Source organism: Trichomycterus rosablanca, chromosome 6 (genome assembly GCF_030014385.1).
Source record: "Trichomycterus rosablanca isolate fTriRos1 chromosome 6, fTriRos1.hap1, whole genome shotgun sequence".
Classification (NCBI taxonomy): Eukaryota; Metazoa; Chordata; class Actinopteri; order Siluriformes; family Trichomycteridae; genus Trichomycterus; species Trichomycterus rosablanca.
In genome coordinates this window covers 16247406-16260594 of record NC_085993.1, presented here as the reverse complement: position 1 = coordinate 16260594, position 13189 = coordinate 16247406, and the positions used below count along the sequence as shown (strand labels likewise).

The window sequence follows — 13189 nt, the reverse complement described above, 5'->3', positions numbered from 1 at the left end:
CGTTGGTTGTTTATACAGTACCGAGTGCTGTTGAAGCTGTGGATTAGTTTAACATTATTGTAGATTATATTCTGAATAAAGCAGTGAGAATCTGAGTTGCCAGGATGGGATGTGATGGTGGAACTATACCGAAAAGACACGAACTGGTTAAAGGACCAAAGAAAGTGGAAAAAGTAAGTGTGTAGCATTAGCTAAAGCTACTTAACGTTAGCTTGTTTGTGTATGTATGAAATTCCAGTAGTAATTATAATATTGATAACATAAATAGTAAAAGTGTAGTAATAGTGTTGATAAAACTAACAATAATTTTAATAAAAATAATACATGCATACATTAATACAATTAATAAATATATATATATATTTAGAATTTTTACTCTTATAATGTCTGAATTATTCCAACAGCTGATGTATTCTATGTGTGTGTATATTTTACACTTACATATATTCCTATTTAATTTGGCTCACTGAAAAAGCTTTGTTTAGGCTTGTTTACCAGCCTCTCTTTACTTTACAGACTGTGTCTTTATGATTGTCTATACAAATAATTACCACTGCAAAATAAAGGAGTTATATAGGCCACATTTATTGATACATGTCAGTTTTATGGATTATTGTGATCTTATTGTATCTTGATCACCACCCAGTCATTTACTAGCCAGTAGTGTGGGTTTGTACTGGAGTACAGCCTCTACAGAGGTAGAATTTCAGAAATGCAATTGCTGACTATCTTATCTGACCCTTCAAACAGTCGGTACTAATGTACAAGCCACTCAACAGTTTTTGGTTGCCCTGTCTGACTCTCATCTTTATGATATGCCGTACATTTTACACACTTCTTTACACTGATCAGCTATAACATTAAACCACCTTCTTGTTTCTGCACTCACTGTCCATTTTATCAGCTCCACTTACCATATAGAAGCACTTTGTAGTTCTACAATTACTGACTGTAGTCCATCTGTTTCTCTTCATACTTTTTAACCTTCTTTAACCCTGTTCTTCAATGGTCAGGACCCCCACAGGAAGCTGGTATTATTTGGGTGGTGGATCATTCTCAGCACTGCAGTGACACTGACATGGTGGTGGTGTGTTAGTGTGTGTTGTGCTGGTATGAGTGGATCAGACACAGCAGCACTGCTGGAGTTTTTAAATGCCGTGTCCACTCACTGTCCACTCTATTAGACACTCCTACCTAGTTGGTTTATCTTGTAGATGTAAAGTGAGAGACGACCGCTCATCTATTGCTGCTGTTTGAGTTGGTCATCTTCTAGACTTTCATCAGTGGTCACAGGACGCTGCCCATGGGCCGCCGTTGGCTGGATATTTTTGGTTGGTGGACTATTCTCAGCAGTGTTTAAAAACTCCAGCAGCGCTGCTGTGTCTGATCCACTCATACCAGCACAACACATTCTAACACAACACCACCATGTCAGTGTCACTGCAGTGCTGAGAATGATCCACCACCTAAATAATACCTGCTCTGTGGTGGTCCTGGGAGAGTCCCATTGAAGAACAACATGAAAGAGGGCTAACAAAGCATGCAGAGAAACAGATGACTACAGTCAGTAATTGTAGAACTACAAAGTGCTTCTATATGGTAAGTGGAGTTGATAAAATGAACATTGAGTGTAGAAACAAGGAGGTGGTTTTAATGTTATGGCTGATCGGTGTATGTATGAAGCCATGCAATTGTAGCACATTTGGTATTGTCCTATGGAAATAATTACGGACTTCTCAGGAAAAGAAGCTTTAATGGCTGCATATGTCTCTATAAAATCATAGTATCTGCTTTTGTGTCAATTATAGGTCCACACGTGCAGGTCACAGGTCACATGGGCAAGGATGCACCCCATGCCATTACAAATGTTGACAAATGATTTGCACTTTTTGCTAATAAGTCAGGATGGTCCATTTTCTTTTTGACACAGAGGTTGACATGTTTTTCCTGAAAATAAGCTAAATGTGGACTGTCTGACTGACCACAGCACATGTTTCAATTGTGTTTTGGTTTATCTGAGATGAGCCCAGGTCCTGACAATTTTCCATCTACTGCATAGAATTAATTGACCACATTCTCTATGGCTTCCCAACAAATCTAGCTAGTTATCTAACCTTGCACAGTTGGTATACAGTTTCAGTTTGTGTAAAATCACTGGTGTTTTTCAGGTGGACAGAAATGCTGAGCTGGCTGCCAAGTGGAAATACTGTGCTCTAAGCCAAGAGAAGCTGAGGCGTCCCATTGTGTCTTGTGAACTTGGCAGGTAACAGAACACATTTAATTGGTCTTTTATTTTAATCAGTATGTTTGGTCTGTTATAGACTTTTTACTATAACTTGGCAAAAATGATGGAATCACCATACTTGGGGGATTTTTTTAACAAGCTATGTTACTTTGTAGCAAGTAAACAAATCACAGCTTTGTTTAATTGTTTTATATTATTTAATTCATAGGTAAACTTTCTGGGTTTGTGATATTTACCACACACAAGTTAAACTGAATGATTTTAATAAATGTTAAGAAAAATAAAACACAAATGTAAATCTGTCTGCAGTTAGAAGGAACCTTAATGAGCTGTTTACAACAAGAGTCGTCAGTTAATACAATGAAAATTAGGGCTGGCTCGATACCACTTTTTTATGTCCGATACCGATACTGCAAACTGAGTATCTACCGATACCAATCCGATACCATCATTTCTCCTCTCAAACAACTAAGCAGTAATAATACATGTCTCAATGCACCATGGTTAAACTAGCTATCTAAATAACGATGCTCAGGCTGTGAAACAAATATTCTAAAGTAATAAATACAGAACCTACAACATCACACTTATGCAAAATTGCTGTTTTTATTAATTTATTAACTTTTACACACAGAACATTTAGCAGCATTTTTGGCTTGTTTAGCAAAAGTGTCCACAACTGGAAGATGTGAATGTCAGTCAAACGCAATGGACCAATTAGAACTGACGCAGAGTTGAGATTTTCTGTTAAAGTTGTGTCACTTTTTAATGTAAATTTTTGATTAAAAACCAAAGCGCACTTATTACAAAACCCTGCTGGATTTTGAAGAGGAAAACGGTGTAGTTTGTTTTATTTCATAACACTAATGGATTAATCGTTGTCTCCAAGCTGGGGCAAGATAGGTTCTTTATCTCAGGTGAGCGATATCATTTATAAAGCGATTATTATTGTGTTTAAACAGTGCTTTTAGATGTGGCAGTAAGAGATGATTTTTTCCTTCTGATATCCGATCCAGTGATTTGGGCCAATATCGGACCGATACCAAGTATCAGATCGGTGTCAGCCCTAATGAAAAGGATTATGAAACTCCTTCAAGAAGGAAATCCAGCATGGACTGCGGGAAAAGATGTTGTTCCCATTTAGCTATGTTTAACATTTGGTGCAAGATTAAACAAAATGGGAAGGTTATGGAAGGAAACTTACAGTAAACATTAAAGCGCCAGGACAGAAATCGCAAAGTGTGTGCAAACAATAGTCTTTGTTTGTAACAGAACTGTAAGAGCTAAATGAAAGGGGAGTTATATTTAGAAAAGCCTAAACGGAAAAATTGTCCATGCCTCAAAGAATTCAGGCAGTCAGAAGAGTACTAATTGTGCTTTTATTTGGTTGATGATACCATACATTTCAAGTGAATTTTTTATGATTTAAACCAATAATGTAGTTATTTACTATATATGTTTTAACTAGGTCAGAATGTTTAGCCATTAAACAAAATCAGTTTCTTGTCAAAGAGGGGCGGCATGGTGGCTAACTGGGTAGCACTGTCGCCTCACAGCCAGAAGGTCCTGGGTTCGATCCCCAGGTGGGGTGGTCCGGGTCCTTTCTGTGTGGAGTTTGTATGTTCTCCCCGTCTCTGCGTGGGTTTCCTCCGGGTGCTCCGGTTTCCTCCCACAGTCCGAAGACATGCAAGTGAGGTGAATTGGAGACTCTAAATTGTCCAAGAAAGTGTTTGATACACTATAACCTTGTGAACTGATGAAGCTTGTGTAATGAATAACTACCGTTCCTGTCATGAATGTAACCAAAGTGTGTAAAAACATGATGTTAAAATCCTAACAAACAAAGTATAATATGTTGTAAGCGCCCCCCCCCATGTGTGGTGATTCCACAGTTTTGGCCAGGGGTTGAACTACGCAGATGATTTGAGGTCACTGACTTAAATAGATTTTCTACTTTTGACAGGTTGTATAATAAAGATGCCGTCATCGAGTATTTGCTGGATAAATCAGCAGAAAGACCAAACGCTGACATCGTTGCACACATACGTGGCATCAAGGTAAGAACAAGTACAGAAAGGTCAGCCACTAGGTTGCATGCACACCCTATTCTGCAAAACCGGCTAGCACTGGTTGTGATGTTTTCCTATGTTGCTGCGCTACACTGATTCACTGCTCCGATTTTATAGCTGGTTGCTGCACTCAAATCGCCACCAATCACACAAATTGTTTATATGACTTAGTAAGAAGTGATACACAGACATGACAGGGAAAAACTGATTTTTACAGCATTGCAACTAGTAAGCTGGGAAACAGGGAGACCTGGTTTGCATTTAAATAGCAATCCCATGTTTACGAAGCCTGTAATCACTTGTTGTGGCTTCATAGCTCTTTAAAAAGATTTAATGTGCACTTTGAGAGGTGAAATGATGAAGTTTCATAAAACAAAGTTTGTTTATTTTTTATCATCTCATGTCTCAAAATGACAACGGTTGCCAGAGCAATCTTGTTTCAAACTAAAAATACATACATCGTCACACCGGATCTGTTCTACATCTCGGACTTAGCACAACTTTTACGCCGGATGCCCATCCTGACACAACCCTCCTAGGGCAGTTGTAGCCCAGTGGTTAAGATACTGGACTAACAATTGCCTGTTCAAGCCCCACCACTGCCAGGTTGCCACTGTTGAGCCCTTGAGCAAGGCCCTTAATCCTCAATTGCTTAGACTGTATACTGTCACAGTACTGTAAGTCACTTTGGATAAAAGCGTCTGCTAAATGCCGAAAATGTAATTTTATCCAGGCTTGGTACCGGCAATTGGAGCATCTCACATTGTCTATGCTGTTTAGACCAAACCCCCCCAACCACCATCAATGCATCAATGCCAACTGAAATTAGAACCTTGAATCTCAGCAGTAGTGGGTTAGCGTACTATACCAAGCACATACAAAGCTGCATGTAAATAAACTGCAGCAATACACAGCCAGCTTCACAGTGTCAAAATCATTTAAAACGATACATGTGAAATGCTTATCATGTCAGCTTAGGATGTAGTGAATCATACTGCTTTAAATGTTTGACCTTTTGAATCCTGCAATCTTGCCATGGTTTTACCTCTAATAATGATTTTGAACTGATGCTTTTTTTATTTAAAGGATGTAAAAGAGTTGAATCTGACAGATAACCCAGCCTGGGAAGGTGAGAGGAGGAACACTAAGGGTGACTGCTATGAGGACATACACTGTGCCATGTTTATCTGCCCTGTAGTCGGACTGGAGATGAATGGAAAGCACAAGTGAGAACATTTGTCTTTTCCTGGTATATTATCTAAATACATTGTTGTGTTTTAAGGTTATTATTATTATTAAATGCCGTCAAGTCGATTCAGACCCATGGCGATCGTATAGATGATGATTTTGCAGATCATGCAGTTTTCTGTTTGGGGCTTCAGGCTTCTTTATAGCTTATGCTTGGAAAAGTTAAAGGTAACAAAGAACAATTGTCTTGTTTGGTTGAGATAATACAGAGGACCAGATTCTTAAGGGAAGACGAATGTTGCAGTGTATATATTACTACTGCTACTTGATTATTTGCTACATGTCTGTGCTTAGCTTTTGTCTGTGTCAAATCATTTAAAAACGATTTTGAAAAAGTCACCAGCAAACTGGCTCAAAGTTCAATCTGATTTTTAACTTAAGAAGCAGTTTTGCCACATACTATGGGAATGCAGCCATTGAACGATAACAGAAAATGGTGTTAATTATTAGTTGTTTACAAATTTCAACCAAAAGGAACATATACTATGATTTCCCTTGTGTTTATTGTCTTTGTTGATTCTGACTAGGATTTTGAACAGCCAGTTAATCTGACAACTTATTGGTTTTATTATTTATTGGTATTTATGTAATATTGTGGTCTAAATGAACTCATGAGCATGTTTCCAGTACTTCTGTACAATCAAAAATAAAAATATAAAGTTTATTTGGCCTTTTTCAGCTGCTTTTTCAGCGGCATCCCAGTAAATACCAATACACAGGCATGCTAGACATGATTAAAAAGTGACTTTTCAGTTGTTTTTTGATCTTGAGAGAGAGATTATGTGTGTGTTGCACATTTAATCTTATTTAAGGTTTGATTCTTTTTTTTTTTACAAATACCTCTGAAGCTTGTTGCAATTGGACTGATTACATTTATTTAAATTGATATCAAATGCAACAGGGCGGCACTGTGGCTCGGTGGGTAGCACTGTCGCCTCACAGCGAAAAGATCCTGGGTTCGATTCCCAGGTGGAGCGGTTCGGGTCCTTTCTGTGTGGAGTTTGCATGGTCTCCCCATGTCTGTGTGGGTTTCCTCCGGAAGCTCCGGTTTTCTCCCATGGTCCAAAGACATGCGAGTGAGGTGAATTGCAGATACAAAATTGTCCATGACTGTGTTTAATATTAAAGTCTTGAACTGATGAATCTTGTGTAACATGTAATTACCTGTTGTTAAAGTCCTAATGAATAAATAATTCAAATGTAACTATTTATTTTGTATCAAATGTAATGATGTATGTATGTGTTATTTAACAGGTTTTGCTACCTGCTGACCTGTGGCTGCGTGTTCTCAGAGCGGGCTCTTAGGGAGGTCAAGACAGAGATCTGCCATAAGGTAAAAAGAACTAACAGTGACCTACTAAGCAAAGTGTTAACAAATCTGGAGGCTTCTTGTTGGGCTTCTTGTTGGGTGGCGTGGTGGTGCAGTGGGTGGTGATGTTGCCTCACTACAAGAAGGGCCTGGGTTCGATTTCCCCAGCCAGGCGGCAGGGGTCCTTTCTGTGTTAAGTTTCCCCTGTGAGCTCCAGTTTTCTTCCAAAAGTCCAAAGACATGCATTTAGGCTAATTAGAGCAGCTAGAAATTGTCGTGAGTGTGAGTGTGTGTGAATGACTGGTTGCTACACTTGGCTGTTAGTGAGCTGAAATTCAACTAGAATTGGAGCACACTGGGTCTTTATTTACAGATTACGTATCTGCCTGTTCTGCTCTTGAGTTACCTAGAGGATTTTCTGGGTTACTTTGGTAGAGCCAGTTAACTGTAGTGAAGATTTCCATGCAAAATTTTTTCAAGTATGTAAATAATCATATCCACAGAACAGGATCTTTATCTGATCTTTATCTGAAAGCTTGCAGCCATTGCAGCTTTGTGGATGAGAGAAAATGTCAGTGTTCTGGTTCTTTCTTAACGGTCATGGAACACTCTTCTGGTTGGTACACAAATTATACATGTATTAACTAGCTCACTGAGAAGCTGAATGCTCTAATGTGCTCACCCACTTGCTTGGACACCTAGTTAGGCTAAAAATAGATAGGTTGCCTGTATATTTTATGTGTGTGTGTGTGTCTGTTAGCAAATTAACTGTGCTAATGGACTAGTGTTTACTAGAAATGAATATAAGCTCCCACCAGGGTCACCTATGATTAGGGCCCTACTAAATGTTGCTTTCACTGACCTAATTTTAAAGAAAAGCGCTCCATTTCACGGCGGTCTTCCTCTGTGTCCACAGGATTGGTTGGGATTTTTCTAAAGTAATTCCCAATTAGTGTTTTTAGCTGCTTTACACTTCGACATCTTGGACATTTTGACTAACCGATTGTTAACTGAATTGCCGTAGGATTGATAGCAAATTGCATATTATGCAGTAAAAAGCTCATTTTGTGGTCAGTGACACGATTTCTATGGCCGTAAATTCGGTAAGACCTTAACCATGACAGAACACATTCGGTCAGTAATTGTACTCTCACATTTGGTGCTGTGCAACCACTGATGAACTGTTGTATGAGGTGCGCTATAAAATGATTGGTTTCCTACAGGTACATTTTCAACAGGCGAACAGCCATATAGCTTAGCCAATAGGACGTGCTAGATAAGGTATGCGGACCAGAATGATCTGCTGCATCAAGTTCTAATACTGGATCAGTTGAAAGGAAAAAAAAATTAGCAATGCTTTAAGTTGTAGCCTAGCAGTTAAGATACTGGCCTTGTAATCGCTGGTTCAAGCCCCACTACTGTCAGGTTGCCACTTTTGGGCCTTTGAGCAAGGCCCTTAATCCTCATTTGCTTAGATAATATATTGTACTGTACGCTGCTTTGGATAAAAGCATCTGCTATATGTCGGAAATGCAAATGCTTTCAGGCTGCTTGCATGTATGTATGTATGTACAACCCCAAATCAGAAAAAGTTGTAAAAAAAAACACATAATATTAAAAACACAGAGTTTCTTATATTTACTTTGACTTTTATTTGATTGCAGACAGGATGAACCTGAGATATTTCATGTTTTGTCTGCTCAGCTTCATTTCATTTATTAATAAACCTTTATTCCTGCATTTCAGGCCTGCAACACATTCCAAAAAAAGTTGGGATGGTAAAGCATTTACCACTTTGTAATGTTGCCATTCCTTTTCACCACACTTAAAAGACGTTTTGGCACAGAGGATACCAAGTGATATATGCAAATCCCTTTTAATCTTTCTTTGAGGTTCAATCATTTTCTCACACATTTGTTGATACACTGAAGATTCTCTGATCATCTTTGCTCATCAAAGACTCAGCCTCTCCTGGATGCTGCTTTTGTACCAAACCATGATTACAGTCACCTATTGACAACACCTTTAAAATCCCATTATTATTTAGTTTTTTCACCTCATTACTAGCCCTAAATTGCCTTTATCCCAACTTTTTTTGGAATGTGTTGCAGGCCTGAAATGCAGGAATGGATGTTTATTAATCAATGAAATAAAGTTCTGTACCATACCTAATGTTCTATTGTCCATTTTCAATTGCACAAGGGCGCTTGAGAAACTGTTTGCTGAAGGTGAGACTGCGATGGCATTCTCCACCAGACCCTGGGAGCAAATACAAGACGGCAACTTTTCTAAAGCCCTGTTTAATTTTTTAACGACACCTTTGTTATAAAATCTATTGCAGTTGGCTTTCAGATAGGCTTCTTGTATTGTCTCACTCCAGTGGCGAATCTGTTGCCCTGCATTCTTTCTTGATCTAAGATAATACAGACATAATCATTAAATTCCTTAATAATATGAGACTGAAAACATATATATGATACAAGACCAATAAAACTAGCAAAAAACACAGATTCATGTCATGAATATCATAAATGTGACAACATGGCATTATACAAACAAACAAACTTTCTTGCTCTAGCTTGGTCCGTGATCAAGCAGTCAATAATAATAATCCCAAAACTCTGCAAGCCTTTCCAAATTTCTTCTTGTGCTTTTTAAGTCAAGGATCGTGTGCAACATGGCTTGCTGTAACACTGGGTTTTTGTTTGTGGTCCAGATGAGATTGATAAGAGCTCTGGATGAAATTTTGGGCTTTTTCTCACAGCCCACAGTTTACTGCTGTTCCACAACTTTCAAACTTGTCTCTAGGGTGTCCCAGTGGTGTCTTTAGGAGTTTTCATTGTCTGGGAAATCATCTTATACCCAAATGGTGCAATAAAATGACCCCCTGTCTCAGCTTTTGAGACCTTCCTTAGTTTTCACCATGGTTGCAACACACCTCAAACAGTTAAATCTCTGGGTGGTGTTTATGTAACACACCACAGCTGAAGCAAATTAAGGGTGATTATTAAGTTCCCAATGGTTTAATTACGCTGTAATCTAACTTTAGGTCATACAGACTAGCAGTAGGTGTTAAGGACAGTAATAGCCTAGTGGATAGAGCTATGGTACAATTGCTGCCCCTGCACTCTGCCCCTGGCTGGCTGGGATATATATGTATATATATATATATATATATATATATATATATATATATATATATATATATATATATATATGCTGTATATATAATTATATATATATATATATATATATATATATATATATATATATATATATATATATGCTGTATATATAATTATATATATACAGTGTATATATATATATATATATATATATATATATATATATATATATATATATATATATATATATATATACAGTATATATATATATATATATATATACAGTGGGGCCAAAAAGTATTTAGTCAGCCACTGATTGTGCAGGTTCTCCTACTTAGAAAGATGAGAGAGGTCTGTAATTTTCATCATAGGTACACTTCAACTATGAGAGACAAAATGAGGAAAAAAAATCCAGGAAATCACATTGTAGGATTTTTAAAGAATTTATTTGTAAATTATGGTGGAAAATAAGTATTTGGTCAATAACAAAAGTTCAACTCAATACTTTGTAACATAACCTTTGTTGGCAATGACAGAGGTCAAACGTTTCCTGTAAGTCTTCACCAGGTTTGCACACACTGTAGCTGGTATTTTGGCCCATTCCTCCATGCAGATCTCCTCTGGAGCAGTGATGTTTTGGGGCTGTCGCTGGGCAACACAGACTTTCAACTCCCTCCACATATTGTCTATGGGGTTGAGGTCTGGAGACTGGCTAGGCCACTCCAGGACCTTGAAATGCTTTTTACGGAGCCACTCCTTCATTGCTCGAGCGGTGAGTTTGGGATCATTGTCATGCTGGAAGACCCAGCCACGTTCCATCTTCAATGCTCTCACTGATGGAAGGAGGTTTTGGCTTAAAATCTCACGATACATGACCTCGTTCATTCTTCCCTTAACACAGATCAGTCGCCCTGTCCCCTTTGCAGAAAAACAGCCCCAAAGCATGATGTTTCCACCCCTATGCTTCACAGTAGGTATGGTGTTCTTGGGTTCTTCTTCTTCCTCCAAACACGACGAGTTGAGTTTTTACCAAAAAGTTCCATTTTGGTTTCATCTGACCACATGATATTCTCCCAATCCTCTTCTGGATCATCCATATGCTCTCTGGCAAACTTCAGACGGGCCTGGACATGTACTGGCTTAAGCAGGGGGACACGCCTGGCACTGCAGGATTTGAGTCCCTCTCGGCGTAGTGTGTTACTGATGGTAGCTTTTGTTACTTTGGTCCCAGCTCTCTGCAGGTCATTCATCAGGTCCCTCCATGTAGTTCTGGGATTTTTGCTCATCGTTCTCATGATCATTTTGACCCCACGGGATGAGATCTTGACCCCAAGGGAGATTATCAATGGTCTTGTATGTTTTCCATATACAATATAGAAGCACTTTGTAGCTCTACAATTACTGACTGTAGTTCATCTATTTCTCTGCATGCTTTGTTAGCCCCCTTTCATGCTGCAGTGGTCAGGACCCCCACAGGACCACCACAGAGCAGGTATTATTTAGGTGGTGGATCATTCTCAGCACTGCAGTGACACTGACATGGTGGTGGTGTGTTAGTGTGTGTTGTGCTGGTATGAGTGGATCAGACACAGTAGCACTGATGGACTTTTTAAACACCTCACTGTCCCTGCTGGACTGAGAATAGTCCACCAACCAAAAATATATCCAGCCAACAACGCCCAGTGGGCAGTATCCTGTGATCAGTGTAAAAACAAAAAGGTGGTTTTAATGTTATGGCTGATTAGTGTATATGTGTATATATGACAAATAAAGGCATTTCATTTTTCCTAGATTATTCTGATCCTTAAGATCAACAATATTATGTAGGGTTCATAGGTCTAAAATACTACATTGTTCATTTTCTATTCTCATTTGCTTTATCATTCAACTTATAAGACGTCATTTAAAGCAAAATGTTCAATTTCATTGATTGCGGTTATAAATCTGCTAATGTAGATGAATTTCCTGAAAAGAAATATTAGCATTTGAGGATAAATGGCTTTTATCATAATGTATTGAAAAGTGGGCAAGTAACCAAAAGGACTAATGACTAACCTCCCTTGAAACAGTATTGTGTGTGTGTGTGTGTGTGTGTGTGTGTGTGTGTGTGTGTGTGTGTGTGTGTGTGTGTGTGTGTGTGTGTGTGTGTGTGTGTGTGTGTGTGTGTGTGTGTGCTTCTGTGAGAAGAATGTTTTGTTATAAGAATGCAGACTTCTTGAAATGATTAACATGAAGGTTGACTTGCTCTTGATAGAAAGTACATTAATGAGCAGACATGTTTTGAGATATTACAAACAACAGTCAGTGAACTCAATATTAAAAATAATAAAAACAATACATCGTTTCATATAAAATGTATATTTTATTACTTTGGAATTGTAATATGCAAAAAATAAACTTTTAAAAATATTAAATAAAGATATGTAAGAAACATTTAAACAAAGCTTTCTTGGAAAACATTGTCTGGTAGTTGGTATGCCCTAGGTTCTCAATAAAACACACTCAATAAGTTGCACAATAAAAATAAATAAATAAATAATAATAATAATAAAAACTAGCATTTTAAAAAGAACCTAGTATCTGAGGAACTTTGAAGGACCTTTCCTAGACTCTGCTAACACCTTATTTTAAGTCCTGTCTTCATTGATCAGATCACAATAAATTAATCACACAGTACAAATAAATAGCATAAAAAATCTTAAATAAATGTGGTGATGAGAGACATATTCGGATTTCAATTAATTACAGATTTAAACGGGATCTAATGTGTCTCAGAGGCACAACAGTCTAGCATTCTAGCTCAGTACAGCTGAGCTCTCCAGATCTTTGAGAATCCTTGATGGTGCCATCGACCCGGCCCAGTGCCCACACATAGCACTTTTGCATGTTGGTGCCAAAATCATGAAAGTTTCAAAGTTTTTACACAGCAAAATTGCAGGTTCTCAGCCAGAACAATCAGTGTCATTCTGGGACCATAATCTCACTGATCTGGAACCGGTGGACCTGTGACACAAGCAGATCCTAGCATCACTAAAGTAATGTTGTTTGCCCACTTTTCTGCCATTTACAACTAAAAGCAAGAGGACCACAGCATAAACAGCAGTAACGAATCATCAGTGGTCCACTGATGAAACAAAACGCTTGCGATATGGTCCTCTTGAAAAGAATTATAAATAGAAAAAGATGAACTAAG

General features: G+C 38.1%; 1 protein-coding gene across 1 annotated transcript in view; it reads left to right on the top strand.

Annotated features, from left to right (window-relative positions):
- Positions 1 to 13189, top strand: part of rtf2 (replication termination factor 2) — a 55454-nt gene continuing 42265 nt past the window's right edge. The window contains exons 1-5 of the mRNA XM_062996662.1: positions 1 to 173; positions 2169 to 2263; positions 4209 to 4302; positions 5401 to 5540; positions 6817 to 6895. Of these exons, the coding sequence (XP_062852732.1) occupies positions 105 to 173; positions 2169 to 2263; positions 4209 to 4302; positions 5401 to 5540; positions 6817 to 6895 (477 nt within the window). The 5' untranslated portion in view covers positions 1 to 104. The remainder of the gene's footprint in view (positions 174 to 2168; positions 2264 to 4208; positions 4303 to 5400; positions 5541 to 6816; positions 6896 to 13189) is intronic.